The sequence below is a fragment of the Myotis myotis genome, unplaced genomic scaffold, assembly GCF_014108235.1.
Source record: "Myotis myotis isolate mMyoMyo1 unplaced genomic scaffold, mMyoMyo1.p scaffold_m19_p_14, whole genome shotgun sequence".
Taxonomy (NCBI): domain Eukaryota; kingdom Metazoa; phylum Chordata; class Mammalia; order Chiroptera; family Vespertilionidae; genus Myotis; species Myotis myotis.
Genome location: NW_023416318.1, coordinates 36,089,763 through 36,109,858, shown reverse-complemented (window position 1 = coordinate 36,109,858; position 20,096 = coordinate 36,089,763). Strand labels below are relative to the sequence as shown.

Sequence of the window (20,096 nt, the reverse complement as noted above, 5' to 3'; positions counted from 1 at the left end):
ACACACAAGATGAAGCTGCAGCACCCTCTGACGTGCTACTCCAATAGAAAATGAATGAGAACAAACTGCCACAGAAACGACTCACCTGAAGAACCCTGCCCGACAAGAAGTTCTGTCTGCAGTAATTATAACTTGTTCGCATACCTTCTTTCAGACTTAGCTGCCACCCCTAAATGTGGAAGAAAATCAAAATGAACTTTCTCTGTCTTTAGCACCAGCTCTGGAATAATCCTCAGCTATTAGGTTATATACTTACCTTATATGCTTGTAGAAGGGCCAGATAATCACTGTTTGCGAATGCAAATTCTAACTTTTTCTGGTTAGCTTCCTCTTTTTTATCCCAGGGAGACACCTAAGTGAGGAACATCAGATTTGAAGGACACATTTTACCTCCGGTTTCACATGGACTTTCCTACTGCTGAAGCAAGGTGCCCTGGGAAGTGTGTGTGTGGCACAGAGAGTACTCAGTTTGTGGCTGATTATAGGCATTACGGGCAAGCTACCGCTATGTGCCCTTGTGAGTCTGTCTGTCCACCCCAAATAAGCTCTACTAGGTCTTTTAGTTCCTGGTGGCAAGATGTCATTAAAGAGACACTCATTCTGAAAGCTAGATCTGAAATCTAAAATTCTAACTTTTCAAACACCTTCCTTTTTAGGAGGGCCGGTGGGAAAAGGATTATATTTGGGAAATTAACATTATGTTTACAAAACCCAGCAAAGGGCAGATGCTTAAGTTTAGGCTAAGGATGACATCAGTATTTGTAATGAACATTAATATTTCTGTATTTCAATAAAACAAAGCAGCCAGTGAGAGGTTTATTTAGACGATTTGAGACAGAGGTCCTACTCACAACAATACCGACCCACATGCCCCTGAGTAAGCTACATTACCCACTCAGGTCCTTGGTTTTGTCATTTGTTGTTAAATGAGGGGACTGAACTAAGATCTTTTTGCAGATCTATGTGTTTACAATTTTATGAAGTATAACATTAAAGCTGAATAAAATGGATACATTAATCTATTCCCCGATCTCTCTGAGACAAGCCACGGTGAAAAGGCCGAGTGACACTCTATCCAACAACAACAGAACATCCACTCTTAAGTCCACATGACACACTCTCCAGGACAGACTATATGGTTGGCCATAATTCAAAGCTTAATAACCTTTAAAGGGCTAAAATGATACAAAGTATGTTCTCTGGCCATAATAGAATGAAATTAGAAATCAATAATGGAAAAAACTGAGAAACTCATGCGTATGTGGACATTAAAGAACACATGCCTAAATAACCAACTGGTACCAGAAAAACTAAAAACAGAAATCAGAAAATACTTGAGATGGAAACAACCACAAATGTCCATCAAGTACTGAATGCATAAATAAAGTGTGGCATATTCATACAAAGGAATATTATTTGGCCATAAAAAGGATGAAGTACTGATGCATGCTATAATATAGATGAATCTTAAAAGCATTACACTAAGTGAAGAAGCCTGTCAGAAAAGACCACATATTATATTATTTCATCAATATTAAATGTCCAGAAGAGGCAAATCTATAGAGACAGAACGTAGACTGGACTGGAGTGGATGGGAGGATTAAAGGGAACTGGGGAGTGAGGTGGTAAAATATTCTAAATCTGACTATGGTGATGACTGCACACAGTATTAAAAACTAATGAGTTGTACACTTTGGATGAATTATCTATAATAATAAAAGCATAATATGCTAATTAGACTGGACGTCCCTCCAGACGACCTTCTGGACAAAGCTGTGGCGGGCGAGGGCTGAGGCAGAGGTGGCCCCCGCAGTGGGCAGGGGCTGAGGCAGAGGCGGCTGCGGGGGGTCCGAGCCGCTTGCATGAATTTTGTGCATCAGACCTCTAGTATTTCAATAAAGCTGTTAAAAAAAAGAAGTGGTCCAATGTATTTACTCCCTGGTAAAATCATGCAGAGGTACCTTTTACTAGTACTTGTTTGCATTTTCTGATTTTCCTATAATGAGCAAGTTTAGCCAGTTTTTTAATTAAAAAAATTTAGATTATTTTAATAAGTTAGATCTCCAGTTCTTCATCTTCACTTGGGGTATGGATTTATTTGAGGGTCAGATAAAAGTTATAGACACTGTACCCTGAAAAATTCACATACAAGTACAAGAAAATTTTTAGGTGGCTCACATAACCCTGTAGCCCCACAGTCCCCTTAGAGACCAATGGACTCTAGTTTATTTTATTTTAATTTTTAAATATATTTTTATTGATTTTGGAGAGGAAATGACAGAGAGAGAGAGAGATAGAGAGAGAGAGAGATAGAAACATCAATGATGAGAAAGAAACATTGATTGGCTGCTTCCTGCACGTCCCTCACTGGGGATAAAGCCTGCAACCCCGGTATGTGCTCCCACTGGGAATCGAACCATGACCTCCTGATTCATAGGTCGATGTTCAACCACTAAGCCACGGTGGCGGGGCCTGGACTCCATTTTAGATGAATGTTGTTTACTTACAAAAGGAGATTTAAAAGCCAAACTGGCAGCGATGGTGAGAGCAGGATCCAAACAGCGGAAGATAGACCCAAATAGCATCAGTTTGCCAATTCTCACATCCACAGGCAGAGAGGCTAAGTGATACCCAAGGGGAGTCAGTTTTTCATCTGTAGTTAATGCTCCCAAGTCTCGTAATCGTATTTTTGAGGCACGAAGAGAATCAGGGTGTGGTGGTTCAATGAGCCGAGAGAACACTGATTGGAGATTATGAGTGCTAAACATTTCCAAAATTTTAATTCTGGGGAAAAATATAATTTGACAATTTTATTTATGATGGGATCACACCAAGAAATAAGCTTCTTTCTTGAATAAAAATTTATATATATAAAAGCCTAATATGCAATGTGTCCCCTCGGGAGTTCAACCACTTGCTATGACGTGTGCTGACCACCAGGGGCCAGCGCGGAATGAAGGAAGGCCCTGGCAGGCAGCTGCTAGGGACTCTGCCGTGCATGAATTTTGTGTACAGGGCCTCTAGTAGTTTATAATTTCTTAGATATATGCTTTCATAAGCCAGACAATGTTGGTTAAAAAAAAATCTCTTATGTCTCCTCATTCTCCAGCAATAAATTGCAGAAACACATTCAGATTCTAAAATTTATTGAGATTAAGAAAATTCTCTCTATAAACTTTCAAAATGCTTCTTTCCATAATAGTGGAATCAAATCATGAAATAAAATTGGAATGATCCACTTATTCTCTTTCCCACATCTGAAATTGCATAATAATTGTTTCTAAAATCAATCTGCACTGTGTCCTGACTTCACAGCTCTTGAAAAGCTATTGTTTTACATTATGAATTTAAGCATTTTTCAGAGGAGAAAAATCTTATATTTCTTTATTTCACTTATATGCATTTCCTTTTTAAGCTGTGAACCTTTATAGGTTCACATATGATTTATTATTATTATTTATTTTTAATTTTTATTTTTTGCTAAATAAAAATTTAAGTGGATTACTGTCAAGGCATATGTTAAAGTGAAACATCTATGTGATCTAAGTGGAAAAAAGCTAGATACCATATTAAATCATATGTGCTACGTATATAACATTTCCCCTTCTCTCATACTCCCTCAAGGGTCAATCAACTTCAAAGCTCTCTCCAATCCCTTCACTGCTCTTCATTTGCATTGTTACTACCTTAAGTCAAGGCATCTGCTTGCCCAGTTTCTTCACCATGAACACTTGTATCCTACAGTACCCCTGTGCTTAGCCCAACCTCTGGCAAATGGAAGGCTCTTAAAATCAATTTGCTGGATAAAAGAAGAGCTATAACATCTTTACACAAGTAACTTTTTTCCTTTGCGTTACTATTTTATGGGCATACATCACTTAGACCCAAAGTGATGAGTGGGTCTAAGGGCATGGACAGTTTTAGAGTTCTTGTATGATGCCAAGCAAATTTTCAGAAAGGTTGAACCATAGATTTCCCAACTGCAGTAATGTTGAGTTTGATCATTCATTAAATTCCATTTTATCATACTTATTCTTATTTGTTCATCTGGTAAATAATGGAGTTTTTAAGTAGTTTTTGTTCACTTTGCTCTACCTGATAATGAGGCTGTTGATTTTTCCATGTGATGATTTAATATTGATGGAACCCATAACTTATTCTCGATATGTTAGATTCCTTTTCTGACTCACAAAGGTATTCTTAAGGTCTATTATAGGACTATCCTCTCCAATGTAACAGATCTTTATGTGCAGAAACTTAAAAGGAATGGTATAGGTAACACTGAAGAGCTCTTTCCATGTCCATTCTCAGCAAAATGTCTCCTACTAAGAAAAAGAAAACATGGATGTACCTTAGACAGAGCTGTTCCAATGGCACTCTTTGTATTTCTGGCAGCTGCTGCTTTAAAAGCTGGTGACTGAAGTGATGGCTAGTGAACAAATGAAAGCAGACCCCAGATGCAACACGACCAGCTCGTCCTTTTCTTTGCAGAGCATTGGCTTGAGAGACAAAAGTATCCTCTAGACTTTCCATCCCTTTGCTGGCATCATATCTATAAAGAGAAATTAAATGTCAGAAAGGGCTATTTTATAAAGACATGGCCAAGACTCGACTTAGCATGGAGATTAAATGAAACACCTTCCATCTGTAGGACACAGTGTCCTCTGGGTTCTGCGGTAGTTGAGTCCCTGGCAGGAGATTAGTGCTACTTTAAAGGGTATCGAACGCTACTACATACAATCTATTTAACTCTTCTTCTTTTTTTTTTCTCCTATAAATGCATTTATGTGGAGAAAATGAAATTTAAGACTAACCAACCACAAGCAATCAACTAGGTTTTCCCAAAGGATTTTCTTGCTTTGCTTCCTGGTCTGTTTTCTAACAGCCTTTCCCACAGCTCCTGTCCAAAAAGTGCTCCTAACCACTTCCAGTTTGGCACCGCCCAATGCCAATCGGTTTGCTCAAGACAACTCATGAAAAATTTAATGCGCCTCAGTTTCTCCTGTAACATTGGATATCACATTGTCCTTCCCGATAGGGATTCCTCAGAGTTCACATCTGGCCCGTGAGAAATACCTGTAATTTTTGCTGGTCAGCTAGAGAAGTGACTTGGTTTCCAGTGCAGCTCTCTCCTCTCGGCTCTGTCTCCTCAGGCCTAAGCAGCCTTCGCCTCTCACTCCGTCTTTCTGTGCCTCAAATCCAGGGGACTCCTGCCCAGCCCTCCCAATGATTCTCCTGAAGATCCCTTTATCACTTGGTGACGAGAAACATTACCCACTCTTCACTAAGGTGGAGATGCACAGTCGAACAATGTTGTTAGAGAACCGTGCATCTTCTCTTTTTAAAAAATTTTTTCATCTTTATTTTTGACAAATAAAAATTGTATATAGTTAAGGTGTACAATGTGATGTTTGGATATATGTAGACTTTGTGAAATGATTTCAATATCAAAGTAATTAACATATACCAACTTCCATATCAATGCTTTTTCATTCAAGCACAAGTAAAGCATATAAAAAAAGGAGGAAAACTAATTAATTACTTCCAAAACCTTAAACTTTCCATCTCCGTCTGACTTTAAGAATATGAACCAACTATAGACTCACTCATATATCTATATAGTTTTCATAAAATATTTTTTCAAACACAATCCATTAACTTTATTAAGAGCTTTGTCATTCTAATGAGGCATCTTTAGCCCCTCCCTTATACTGCCAAAAGATAATACCTCTTTTCTTTCATTTTCCCAGAATCGATGACATAGACAACATCATCAATGGTTATGGATGTCTCAGCAATGTTGGTGGAAATTATAATCTTAGTTACACCTACAGGAGGTTTTATGAACACAGCTTGCTGCTCTTCACTGGATAAAGATGAATGAAGTGGGTGAACAACACATCTGAAAGGCAATAAAAGCACAGTGAGTGTTCTAGTGTAAATGCTAAAATTGGACTACAGTGGGTGGATTTCTATTTAACCATCACACCAAGAATCAGCAGCTTCCCCATCACCACCCACCCTCAGGGCTCAGCTCTTCTGAATGGGAAGGTGCTTTCTGATTCTGACAAAGTATTTACTCATCCTATGAAACTCAAAACCTTGCATCAACTTGGGGAAAACTGGAGTGTAATTCAGTAGTAAATAATCAAGAAGGCTAAATAGTTGACATTTTACAAGAGCACACATTCATTTTTTCCCTACTTTTAAATCCAGAGCACGAGAGGCAGAGACAGTGATGTACACTAAGAAATTACATTCTTATATTTCTAGGGAGTTTTCATCTGTCAAGTAGTTGTCTCCTTCGATATGAAGACACACCCAATGTTTCTTTCCACCAGAATAGAAATTACTGAAAATTATTTTTTTCTCAAAATGGGATCATTTCTTTGTTGTTACTAACTCTGGCTTCTCCCGTGCCCTGTATCTGGCAACTAGAATTACATGCAAATTTGCTGAGTCACTATGCTAAGTGAAGAGAAATATTTTTATTTAATGGCATGGGAATGACTGTTTTTTGGAACAAACAGGTTTGTCTATCTCCAGCTGGCATAAACAAATGTATTCTAGAGGAGTGACAGCAGAATCTAAAGAAGGTGATGACTGTAAAAAGACCTTTCTGGTTACTCTTCTTTGCATATAACTGCAATAGAGATTGCAGATACAGAAAGCAATTAACTTACCGATAACTACGTCTGTTGTTGAAAAGAGAATTAGACTGTAGCTGTTCATAAAGCATTTTGATTTCTGCCAATCCCGGTAAAAATACAAGTATAGCACCTGGGTATATAAAGAGAATCAATCAGATAGAGGCAAAAAGGGAAAAACTAACAGATTATAAAGCTATTTTTAATGGAAAAAAAAAAGCAATAATCTGAGATTTTTCACTTTCAGTTTTCTTGTAAAGTCCCCAAGGAATTAATAGATAACAAACTTTTAAAATATATTTTCTGACTACATTACTACAAGATAAATGGGATATTATCTTTCTGCAACAGGAAAAACAGCAGAGTGGGAAAATATAATGCCTTAACTTATACAAGTATCATTAGCAAAGCTCTTTAAACATATTTCTTCAGTGCACTGGTCACTGACATTTCTATAGGAAGATTATCCTTCTCATCTGTTAAGGTAGGAAAACTCTTCTTTCTATTACTAAAAAATATCCATAAACATTTGACTGAAAATGAAACAAAGAAACTATAATTTGCTTGCCAACCTGGTAATCTAAATTTAGACATATGTGGAAATGTAGCACATCAAATAACCATGCCATTTAATGGTTTATGGGCTTAAAAAACAAATCCTCACTCAGGACTATATTTTATAGATTTATTTAGAGAGAGAAAGGAAGGGAGGGAGGGAGGCAAGGAGGGAAGGAGAAAGAAAGAGCTAGATTATCCGTTGCCTCATGTACATGCCCTGACTGAGGACTGAACTCACAACCTAGGTATGTGTCTTGACTGGGAATCCATGCGACGACACCCCAATCAACTGAGCCACACCAGCCAGCATGGTTTATGAGCTTTTAAATTTTTCATTAAAGAAAATAAGCAGTGATAACTGATTATATAGTATATTTCTGAAGAGCAATCACTCAGTGATAGTTACCTTCTTCCATGCTTTATTCGGAGAGGAAATTGGCACACATCTTTAATCTCACAAATATTTATTGGGTACCTATGTCAACTCTGTGCTAGGTACAATGGGATATAAAACAAAGATCTGTCCATAAGAACTCCTGACCTGTTATTTATTGCAGTTATTCTCCCCACTAAATAAGTAAGGAAACTATCCTATATAATCCTAGATAATAAAACCATAATATGCTAAGTGTCCGACCGATTGGTCGACCAATCGCTATGACGTGCACCAACCACTAAGGGCCAGACTGATCGGGACTGGGCAAGAGGGCCGGACATACCCTGGAGCCCTCCCGTGGTCACTCCCTGGCCGGCTGGCCCTCATTGGGACTGAGTGAGATGGCCCCAATTGCTGGCTGGGCCAAGGGACCCCATCCGTGCACAAATTCGTGCACCGGTCCTCTAGTCTATATATATAAAAGGCTAATATGCTAAGTGTCCGACTGTCCGACTGGTCACTATGATGCACACTGACCACCAGGGGGCAGACACTCAATGCAGGAGCTGCCAAGCTGCAGTGACTTGGCAGTGGTGGTTCTCGGGTGATGCACCTGGAGACCAGAGGGGAGGGAGTCCATTTCCTCACGGGGCCATGCAATTCCACCTTCGGCCGTGGGTTATGTTGTTGTTGGGGGCACTGTTGGCCCGAATCTGGTTTACTGCACATTTGCGTTTGCATTCCACACCCTGTACGACAGCAACTTTGCAGAGTGCCCTCTTGCACTCTGGGACCCCTCGGGGGATGTCGGAGAGCTGGTTTTGGCCCAATCCCTGCAGGCCAGGCTGAGGGACCCCACCTGCTGGAGGGACCCCGCTCACTCGGCAGATGCTGGGGAGGGACCGCAGGAGGTTGGCTCCAGGGCCCGTCTTGCCCAGCCCGCCCCACCGGCCACCTTCTAATTAATTTCCTTTCAATGTGCACGAATCCATGTACCGGGTCACTAGTATTACAGTGGGGTCTTGACTTACGAGTTTAATTCGTTCTGTGACGGAGCTCATAACTCAAATTACTCGTATGTCAAATCACTGTGACGTTTGCTGCGCCAACTAGTGGTGGAGTATCTGAAGCTGGCTCATAACCCCAATATTTTTGAGCTTGCAACTCAAAGCAAAAAATTGGCCGAGGGCCGAAACCGGTTTGGCTCAGTGGATAGAGCGTCGGCTTGCGGACTGAGGGGTCCCGGGTTTGATTTCGGTCAAGGGCATGTGCCTGGGTTGCGGGCACATCCCCAGTAGGATATGTGCAGGAGGCAGCTGATGGATGTTTCTCTCTCATCGATCTTTCTAACTCTCTATCTCTCTCCCTTCCTCTCTCTGTGAAAAATCAATAAAATATATTAAAAAAAAAAATTGGCCGAGAGACAGCTCGTATCTCAAAAAAACTCGTTAGTCGGGACACTCGTAAGTCAAGGCCCCACTGTATTACAAAAATGAAACTCTGAAGAAGGGTGAAGGTATGTTTTTGAGCTGGTTTTAACACTTCATAGTATACAAAGCATGCTCACAGACATGATTTCATTTGATCCTCACAGCCACCTTAGAATGACCCTGTAACTTGGCCAGGTCACAGAGTCAGTAAGAGTGGAGCTTGGACACAAACCTAGGGTTTCTGGTATCAGACCCATTCTCTTTCCATTACATACTGTATGCTCCTCCCTACTAAAATACCACACCATTTAAGAGTGGTACGATAATCTACATGAATGGAAGAAAATATTTTGTCCATATATTTATGTGTCTTCTGATCTGTTCTGCCCTCATGGCTTGGCCATCTATTTCAGGGATATCTGTAATAATCACTTTACCCAAGGTTATGGAGTTCCTGAGTAGCACAGCTGGGGTGTTTATCAGACTCTAAAGCTGTTCTCTTAACCCCAATGCCCTTTGGCCTTGGTGTGCAAAGTCTTCATGAAATTCAAACACTCACTACTAGGCTCCCATTTAGCCAGGGCCTGAGTGGGTAACAATGGATCATCCAGGCCTTCTTTTCGGTTTTCTTCCTTTGGGACTTTGTATTGTTAACATCTTTTTGTTTGGTGAGAGCAAGAGTGAAGAGCAAAAAAAGTGGGTGAACCTCAAAACGTAAAAGGTAAAATTTCTCCTGAAAAGCCTAACAAGCAACTTTACATATAACTGGGGTGGGGTGAGGGCTCCAGGAAGGGAGGTGCCCATGATCTTGGAAAGTAAGCGCCTTCCCTTTTGCCATCTTACACATAAATGGAGACAAGAAGCAGTTACCTGGGGGGTAGGAGTGCTTTCCCTCCACAATCCATTCTAACAAGGCCTCGATTAATTCAAGATTAACCTTTTCAAAATCCATGATGGACATCGTTTTGATGACTGATTTGCTAACCCCTGAAAGAAAGGTAAAAAGCAGGATAATTATACCTTATTGAAGATATATGCCTGGGAACTAGGTGAGTGTCTTGATGTGATTTAACAACACAGATGTTAACATTTGTTGTACTAAAATGAATTTTGTTTCTTTCAGTTTCTCAGAACATACATGCTTACTCAAAAAACTTCCTGCTTGAACAATGACCAAAGAGCAAGCTCCTAACCCTGCTGGGAAGGTCCAGATATGCCACTTTTTTTTTCTTTTGGTTAATCCTCACCCGAGGATATCTGTTCATTGATTTTAGAGAGAGTAGAAGGGAAGGGGAAAGGCAGAAATAGAAACATTGATGTGAGAGAGACGACTGGTTGCCTCCCACATGGACAGGCGGACGCACTATCCACTGAGCGAAATCGGCTAGGGTGAGATAGGCCACTTCTTTTCCTCCTTCCTTCCCCTCCTTTATCTACCACACACTTGTTGACAATTTCAGTCCTAGAAATAAAACTCCAAGTCAAATACATTCTAGAAACCTCTTCCAGATTTAACCAAGTCATAGTCTGTCCAGGTAACATTAACCCATGGAAATTAATGGACAGAAATCACAACTTTCACCAGCATCTTTGCAACAGAAACTCTTAACCTTTTGGTTCACTTGAGAAAATGATAAAAGTTATGATCTTCTTTGAAACATACATGTGATTCCAATGGCTTCACCAATATCTCTGAAGTCTATCCATAGACTTTCAGGTTAAGGGTCTATAATTTCCTTTTAATTTATCTGAGGCCTAATAAAATATACAGGTCCTGAGGTTGCATTATAAGCCCCAGCTCTGTGAAAATCAAGTATCATGGGGAGATAGCTCCCTGAAGACTGCTGCCCTTTCCTCTTGGGTCCTCCTAATGGTCTATCACCCTAAGTACAGCCTAATTGGGACAAAATAACTGCAACTGGTATCGAGGAAGGGAATGCTAAAAAGTTTGAAGAAGCAAAAAAGCAGTTTCTAAACAATGCTTTTCTAGGCTCTGTTGTTCAAACATGAAAAAGAAGGAAGAAATAGGCTACATAAATAAGGGTGTGGTTGGGTGTGGAAGGCAGAGAAGGAAGCATTTCTAGTTGTCAAGGTTCCAAACAGACTTTTCAAAAAGGAAAAAGGATTAACTAACTGCACAAAGAGGAAGAGATGTGAAAAACATTTTTTTAAAGTATTTTGGCAGTTTTTATTAATCAATTATATACTTTAAAGGACTGATTTTTTTTTTTTACTAGAAAAAAATTTAAAAATTGAGCTTGGGAACATATTTAATTTTCTGAAAAGTGAAAGAGCACTGAGATCAACTAGATCAAGTACTTTTTTACAGGGACAGGGAGGCTCAGAGAAGCTAAACAACCAGCCCAGCACCCAACAGAAACTAGGGGCAAAGCTGGGTTTTCTGACCCAAATCTGCCATCCCTCTTTCTTAGAAAGGAAGTCTCAGAAGTGCTTTCTGAACGTTGGTAACCTCTATGTTTGAAATAAGAAAGGCATTGCTTAGATCCAGTCATAACTCTTTTCTTTCTTTATTGATGAAGGTATTACATATGTGTCCTTATCCCCCCCATTGCCTCCCCACCCCCCCGCTCATGCCCTCACCCCTCTGGTGTCTGTGTCCATTGGTTAGGCTTATATGCATGCATACAAGTCCTTTGGTTAATCTCTCCCTCTTACCCCCACCTTCCCCTACCTTCCCTCTGAAGATCCAGTCCTAACTCTTAAAGAAAATTCTAAAATTTCAAAAGAAAAACCAGCCCGGCTGGTATGGATCAGTGGTTTACATCACTAACAATAGGACAAATCAACATTGTGTTTCCTGATATGATGTACTGAGAAGGACTCAAAATTGTTTCTGTGGTTTTCTAACCAAAAATGCATCACCTAAATTGAACCATGGGGAAATATTAGACAAACCCAAATGGAGGGACAGTCGACAAAACTGGCCCAAACTAAAAAAATAAATGTGTCAAGGTCATAAAAGAAAAGTAAAGGGCATTTTTTTCAGATTAAAATAAAAAACAAAAATAAAAAAGCTAAAGGCACATGACAACTAAATACAATATGTAATGCTGTGTTGGATCCTGGACCAGGAAAAAATAACAATAAGGGACACTGTTGAGATATTTGGCCAAATTAGAATATGGACTGTTAATTAAATATTAGTATCAGTTACATGCCTTCATTTTGAGTATGTCCTATGCTTATGTAAGAGAATGTCCTTATTCTTAGGAAATACATACAGTGGGGCCTTGACTTATGAGTGTCCCAACTAACAAGTTTTTCGAGATACGAGCCGTCTCTCAGCCGATTTTTTGCTTTGAGTTGCGAGCTAAAATTCGGGTTACGGAGCCAGCTTCAAATACCCCACCACTAGTTGGCGCAGCGAACGCCACAGTGAACGCCACAACATCAGCCCAGCATCACGTGTCATTGTAATGGTGAAAATTGATTTGACATACCAGTAATTTGAGTTGCGAGCTCTGTCACAGAACGAATTAAACTCGTAAGTCAAGGCCCCACTGTACTGAAATATTAGAGGTTAAGCAGCATCATAGCTGCAACTTAGTCTCAAAAGGTTCAGGGAAAAAATATGTACATAGAACAAATGATAAAACAAATGAAGCAAAATAATAACTGATGAAATGGGGTAAAGGATATAGGAATTCATTGTCTATACATTGTTTTTTTAAAAATTTTTTTATTTTTATTGATTTCAGAGAGAAAGGAAGAAGGAGAGGGAAAGATAGAAACATCAATTGGCTGCCTCCTACATGCCTCCCATGATCGAGCCAGCAACCCTGGCATGTGCCCATGACTGAAATCGAACCCAGGACCCTTCAGTCTGCAGGCTGATGCTCTATCCACTGAGCCAAACCAGCTAGGGCTCTTTTTTTTTTAAATTTAAAAATATGTATTTTATTGATTTTTTACAGAGAGGAAGGGAGAGGGATAGAGTTTAGAACAGGGGTGGGCAAACTTTTTGACTCGAGGGCCACAATGGGTTCTTAAACTGGACCGGAGGGCCGGAACAAAAGCATGGATGGAGTGTTTGTGTGAACTAATATAAATTCAAAGTAAACATCATTACATAAAAGGGTATGGTCTTTTTTTTCAATAGTTTTATTCATTTCAAACGGGCCGGATCAGGCCCGCGGGCCGTAGTTTGCCCACGGCTGGTTTAGAAACATCGATGAGAGAGAAACATCGATCAGCTGCCTCCTACACACCTCCCACTGGGGATGTGCCTGCAACCAAGGTACATGCCCTTGACCGGAATCGAACCCGGGACCCTTCAGTCCGCAGGCTGACGCTCTATCCACTGAGCCAAACCAGTCAGGGTCATTGTATAGTCCTACAAACTTTAATTTTGAAATAATATCAAAATAAAAAATTACAAAATACTCAAGAATATAATTTATACTTTACTACCTCCCAAATTTCCTATACTGAACACATTTCTTTTAGGAAAAACCCACTGGTAAATATCCTCCTATCTAATAATAGACAAACATGGTAATTAACCATACCTCCAACACGCTTCCCATTGGCTAATCAGGGCGATATGCAAATTAACTGCCAACCAAGATGGCGGCCGGCAGCCAGGCACCTGAAGCGCACAGGAGGCTTGCTTGCTCCAGTGATGGAGGAAGCCAACGTTCCCCGCCTGCCACTGTTGGGCTCTGAGCTGCACTCTAAGAAACAATGTTGCAATTATAGAAGCTAAACAAGCTCCAGAAACCTGCTTTCAGCCAGCTTCGGCCTCAGAGCTTAGAGCGGCAGTGATGGCAACAATGTTTCAATTATAGAAGCTAAACAAACCCAGATACCTGCTTTCAGCCAGCCACAGCCTCAGAGCTGGAGCTGGCTCTCAGCTCCAGTGACAGCTATAGAAGGTAAATAAATCCCAGAATAAAAAAAAAACAAAAACAAACAAACAAAAAAAACAGAAAAAAAGGAGAGGCTGGGAGCTTCAGTTGCCCGCCAGCCTGAAAACGGCCCTCAGCCCCTCACCCAGACTGGCCAGGCACACCAGCGGGGACCCCTACCCTGAAGGGGGTGTGACCAGCTGCAAACAGCCATTACCCCGTCATCCAGGCTGGCCAGGCACCCAAGCGGGACCCCCACCCTGATCTGGGACACCATACAGGGCAAACCAGCCGGCCCCCACCTGTGCACCAGGCCTCTATCCTATATAGTAAAAGGGTAATATGCAAACTGACCCTAACAGCAGAAAGACTGGGAATGACTGGTCACTATGACACACACTGACCACCAGGGGGCAGACGCTCAATGCAGGAGCTGCCCTCTGGTGGTCAGTGAGCTCTCACATGGAAGAGCTCTGCTCAGCCACAAGCCAGGCTGATGGCTGCTAGTATAGCGGTGGTGGTGGGAGCCTCTCCTGCCTCCTCAGCAGCACTAAGGATGTCTGACTGCAGGTTAGGCCTGCTCCCCGCTAGCTAGTGGACATCCCCCGAGGGCTGCCGGGCTGACAGAGGGATGTCTGATTGCCAGCCTAGGCCCAATCCCCCAGGGAGCAGGCCTAAGCCAGCAAGTGGTCACCCCCGAGGGGTCCCAGACTGTGAAAGGGCACAGGCCAGGCTGAGGTACCCCCTCCCCTCGAGTGCACAAATTTTTGTGCACCGGGCCTCTTGTATCTAATAAAGAGGTAATATGCAAATTGACCATCACTCCAACACACAAGATGGCCACCCCATGTGGTCAAAGATGGCCAGCAGGGGAGGGCAGTTGTGGGGGGACCAGGCCTGCAGGGGAGGGCAGTTAGGGGGATCCAGGCCTGCAGGGGAGGGCAGTTGGGGGGGACCAGGCCTTCAGGGGAGGGCAGTTGGGGGGGGACCAGGCCTCCAGGGGAAGGCAGTTGGGGGCGACCAGGAAAGCAGGGGAGGGCAGCTGGGAGCAATCAGGCTGGCAGGGGAGCAGTTAGGCATCGATCAGGCTGGCAGGGGAGTGGTTAGGGTTAATCAGGCAGGCAGGTGAGTGGTTGGGAGAAAGCAGTCCCAGATTGTGAGAGGGATCCCAGATTGGAGAGGGTGCAGGCTGGGCTGAGGGTCCCACCCCCCCGCCCCGCCCGCCCGTGCACAAATTGTTCTGATGAATTAAAGGCAATGTAACTATAGAACAAGAGCTCCATCTTTCTCCTTCAGGATCATGGTGCGGGAATAAAACTACAGCTGACCCTTGAACAACATGGGGGTTAGGAGTGCCAACACCCTGCGCAGTCGAATCAATGCAACTGCTGACTCCCCTAGGAATGAACTACTAATAGCCTGTTGACCAGAAGCCTAACCGATAACATCAACAGCCAATAACACTATTTTGAATGTCATGTGTATTATATACCGTATTCTCACAATAAAGTAAGTTAGAGGAAAGAAAATGTTACTCAGAAAATCATAAGGAAGAGAAAAATTACATTTATCACATTTATTTAAAAGACATGTCTATAAGTGGCCTCGCACAGTTCCCACTGGTGTTTTCAAGGGCCCACTGTAGCTATCCTTGGCACAACTGCCCTATCCCCGCCAGAAGCACAGTACCTTTATAGCGGGCCAGGAGCTGCTTAAAATCTAACTGCTGATCTGGCACTGCATCTCTGACAGAATCCTGATCCTGGAGGTGAAGGGAAAGCCTCAGGTCTTCCTCTACTTCTTCAAACGCAGTTCTGCTGCGCCTTGCTTTAAGCTTCTCCTTTGACATCTGTTTCATGGAGCGCATATATGGGCTCCCATCCGGTATCACGTACCTGAGGGAGGAAGACAAAGGAATGTATCTGTGTGTATGTGGGTCTGCTGGTGAACGAAAACATTCACCGGTTTTATGCGCTCGTTCAGCAGAATGTTGCTGCTTCTAATTGTGGTGCCATTCTTCCACCAGTCCAGGATTCTGCTGGCTCGGCCCTATGTCTGGTGGGGAACACACTGGAATGCTCTTGGCTCTATTTGAAGATAATTCTGGAGGCAGTGAATTTGAAAAAGTGAGAGAATAGAGGCAGGTAAACTAGTTGAAAGATGTTTTGCCCAGAGATTCACATTCAATAGAAGTGGAATAGGGCCCAGAAAACAACAGTTTTAAGTATGTTTGCTGCACACTAAAGTTTGAGAGCCAGTTTTTGGACTTTTGGTTTGAGAATATGGTCCATGAAATAAATAGAGAATTAACAGGGAGGTTTATTAGGAAGGAAAGGAGCAGGGAGGAGAAAAATTCTGAGTTGAATGTAAGGTGCCAGACATCAGGGTGTTTTTATTCTGGAGCTCAGGCGTTGGGAGTAAAGATACTGGTCTGGGAGTTCCTGGCGTACAGGTGACAACTGGAACCACACAAGTCTACGAGACTAAGGAAGAGTTTAATAGTGAGAAGAAACAGTGCCAGGATAAAGCCCTGAGGAATCTTTAGGGTTAAAGAGTAGGAAGAGGCCGAAACCGGTTTGGCTCAGTGGATAGAGCGTCGGCCTGCGAACTGAAAGGTCCCAGGTTCGATTCTGGTCAAGGGCATGTACCTGGGTTGCGGGCACATCCCCACTGGGGGATGTGCAGGAGGCAGCTGATCAATGTTTCTCTCTCATCGATGTTTCTGACTCTCTATCCCTCTCCCTTCCTCTCTGTGAAAAATCAATAAAATATATTAAAAAAAAAAAAAGAGTAGGAAGAGGATGCAGGGTTTACAAAGGAGAGAAGTCTGTACCCAGTGGACATTACCGTTTTCCACCCTGCACTAACATTATATGGACATCTTAATACGCAAACTATACTGCAACTTCTTGAGGGCAGAATGATGATAATAACAGCTAACATTTACAAACACTTGCTATGTACCTACCAGGCACAGTCTAAGCACTTTGCAACTATTAACTCCAAGAATTAATTCATTATTTAATCTTCACAACAACCCTGTGAAGCAGCTACCATTAATGCACCCATTTTATATATAATTAAACTGAGTTATAGAGAGATTAAGCTACTTACTAATGTTATAGTTAGTAAGCAGAGGGACTTAAATACTGGCAGTCTGTCTGAAGAATCAGTACTTTTTCTCTCTCCATGTTACACTCTCCATACATTTGGTCCTTCATCATTTTAAAAAATAGACAATTTTTAGGTTCAAAACAATATTGAGCAGAAGGCACAGAGATTTCCCATATACCCTGTCTCCCCAAAACATGCATAGCCTCCCCCACTGTTAGCATCCCCCACCAGAGTATACATTTGTTACAACTGATGAATCTACATGGACACATCATGATCACCTAAAGTCCATAGTTTGCATTAGGGCTCAAGAGTCATTACTCCTAATATACTACCTGCAAATTGCAAATAATCTGTATAATAAATATTTGCTGAAAGAAAGGGAAAAACAAAATCCTCAAATAGAAATATTAGAAGAAAATATGAACACATGTATAAGTATCCCAATACTCTGAGGTAAAATAGTAATTCTGTTTTCAAAGACTTTCACCAAACCTTAATTAATGTCTTCCTTACCTTGTCACAGCAATTGCATCTTCCAGAAAAAACTGATCAACTGGAAAAGTACGACCTTGAAAAACAAAATAGACAATAAGTAAAATAAAATAGGAAAGCCTCAGAATACCTGTTGAGCTATCCTGAAATAGTTTATATATGCAAAATTCTCTTAAAACAAAGCTTAGCACAATAACGTACTATTTGTTTTGTGGTCTTAAAAGTATTAAAAAAAGTTTTAAAAATTTCTTATTTTTTAATTATTTTTAAAATTTATCTTTATTGTTGAAAGATGTCCCCCACCCCCAATGAGCCCCCCACCCCGTCCCCAGGGAAAAAAGAACTTTTGATGATAGAAATTGGAAGGGGTAAGATTCCAGTTTTGTGAAGAAGAAGAAGAAGTGTAAAGGTGAAAAGATGATTATGTGCTAATAAACCTTTTGCCTTTTAAAAACCATTTGTTATGCTTTTCCTATCCTCCCCTGCTCCCCCACAGGGACCTTTAAAGATTTAACAACCCGCCGAAGCAGGTTTGGCTCAGTGGATAGAGCGTCGGCTTGCGGACTGAAGGGTCCCAGGTTCCATTCCGGTCAAGGGCATGTACCTGGGTTGCGGGCACATCCCCGATGGGAGATGTGCAGGAGGCAGCTGATTGATGTTTCTCTCTCATCGATGTTTCTAACTCTCTATCTCTCTCCCTTCCTCTCTGTAAAAAATCAATAAAATATATTAAAAAAAAAATAAAAGATTTAACAACTGTACTCGAGATCAAGCATATAATTTCTTCTTTATTTTTATTTTTTTAATGGTTTTAAAGTCAGTGTTTATTTCATTTTTTAAATAATTCTTTATTGTTGCAAGTATTACATATGTCCCCTTTTTCTCCCATTGGCCCCCATATAATTTCTTCTTTAAATCTACTGTCAAAATTCTCTGTAACTAGAACAAACTAATACTCATTAGTCAGTGCTTCCCAATTGTTCCTTCGCAATCGACTGCAGGAGGATAAACAGGAGTTGTAGGTGATAAATTAATCCACAATGAAACCGTGAAAGCACCATAAGAAGACACAAGCTATCCAACTTCACTATTTCTCAGAATGGACCAATATCTAGAAATTTAGCAGAATCCAGCAATGAACGAATATGCGCTTCACAGAAACAACTTTCTCCTTTCTGACAGAATACCCTTATAAATTCACATTTTTAGATTAAACACAATGAAATGCAAGAAACACTAGTAACCTGGACTTTTCAAAACAGCACATATAAAATTAAAATCTCCCAGAAAATGGACATAATGTAGCCTCTTTATTAATTTTGTTACGTGCTTATAATTTTGTTACAAACTAATCACTTCTTCTCTAGAAAGAGGAATAAATACCTATAAATTTATGTCTCAATTTAGCTTTAAAATAATTTCATTTGCTTATTAGAAGAATATATATTTAATGATGTATTTTAGTCACCTGGTATAGTAATAACTGGGCAGGAACTGAAATACTCTGAAAAGAGCTCAGCATTTAAAGTTGCACTCATCAGAATAACTTGGAGCGTTGGTCTCTGCAACACAATGTCCTTCAAAACTAGCAGCAAGAAGTCACTAGAGGAAATAAAAGAAACACCTGAGGATCAAACAAATTCAATGAATGAAAATTAATAACTTTTGATCTATTTTGAGCAAGGAATGTTTAAGACCTATGTGAAAACAATTATAATGTTTATACAAAGATGTGTCATATTCCCAGATGTGAAGACTTAATATCAAAAAGGTATCAGTCCTAGTTGGTTTTGTTCAGTGGTTAGACCAGCCATGGGCAAACTACGGCCCACGGGCCGGATCCGGCCTGTTTGAAATGAATAAAACTAAAAAAAAAAAAAGACCGTACCCTTTTATGTAATGATGTTTACTTTGAATTTATATTAGTTCACATAAACACTCCATCCATGCTTTTGTTCCGGCCCTCCGGTCCAGTTTAAGAACCCATTGTGGCCCTCGAGTCAAAAAGTTTGCCCACCCCTGGGTTAGACCATCAGCCTTTGGACCGAAGGGTCACAGGTTCAATTCCTGGCCAAGGGCATGTACCTCAGTTGCAGGTTCGATCCCTGGCCTTGGTTGGGGTGCGTGCAGGAGGCAACCAGTTGATGTGTCCCTCTCACATTGATGTTTTTCTCTCTGTCTCTCCCCCTCCTTTCCACTCTCTCTAAAAAAAGAAAAATCAATAGGAAAAGTATCCTCTGGTGAGGATTAACAAACAAACAAACAGAAGTATATCAATTTCTCCCCAAATAAACTAAATTTAGTGTAGTACCAATTAGAATACCAGTAGGATTTATCACTGCATTTGATAATTCTATTTCTTGATATCTGCATGTACATAAAGAGACACGCATATACAAAGACATTCATTATGGCATTGTTCATAGTAGTAAAACAATGGAAACTACCTGAATGTCCACCAACCAAGAAACAGTTAATGTAACAATATCATCCATTCGGTAGAATAGCATGGGGCAGATAAAAGGAATAAGGTACAGTTCTAGATACTGACATGAAAGCATCTCTATGGCAATGTCAGTAAATAAAGCTCAAGTTGTAGAACAATATT

The 20,096-nt window shown here is 40.9% G+C and overlaps 1 protein-coding gene across 6 annotated transcripts in view; it reads right to left on the bottom strand.

Moving 5' to 3' along the window:
* Positions 1-20,096, bottom strand: part of DHX57 (DExH-box helicase 57) — a 49,635-nt gene that overhangs the window by 12,642 nt on the left and 16,897 nt on the right. For 5 of the 6 annotated variants that reach the window (XR_004971876.1, XM_036334787.1, XM_036334792.1 and 2 more), the window contains exons 10-19: positions 18,957-19,090; positions 17,510-17,564; positions 15,569-15,774; positions 9,882-9,998; positions 6,684-6,780; positions 5,729-5,902; positions 4,352-4,552; positions 2,508-2,784; positions 257-352; positions 86-169 (exon numbers count right to left, since the gene is read on the bottom strand). Coding sequence is in view for 5 of the 6 variants with exons in the window: in XM_036334787.1 (XP_036190680.1) it covers positions 86-169; positions 257-352; positions 2,508-2,784; positions 4,352-4,552; positions 5,729-5,902; positions 6,684-6,780; positions 9,882-9,998; positions 15,569-15,774; positions 17,510-17,564; positions 18,957-19,090 (1,441 nt within the window). In the remaining variant the exon portion in view is untranslated. The remainder of the gene's footprint in view (positions 1-85; positions 170-256; positions 353-2,507; positions 2,785-4,351; positions 4,553-5,728; positions 5,903-6,683; positions 6,781-9,881; positions 9,999-15,568; positions 15,775-17,509; positions 17,565-18,956; positions 19,091-20,096) is intronic. The other variant, XM_036334790.1, reaches the window with a different exon arrangement.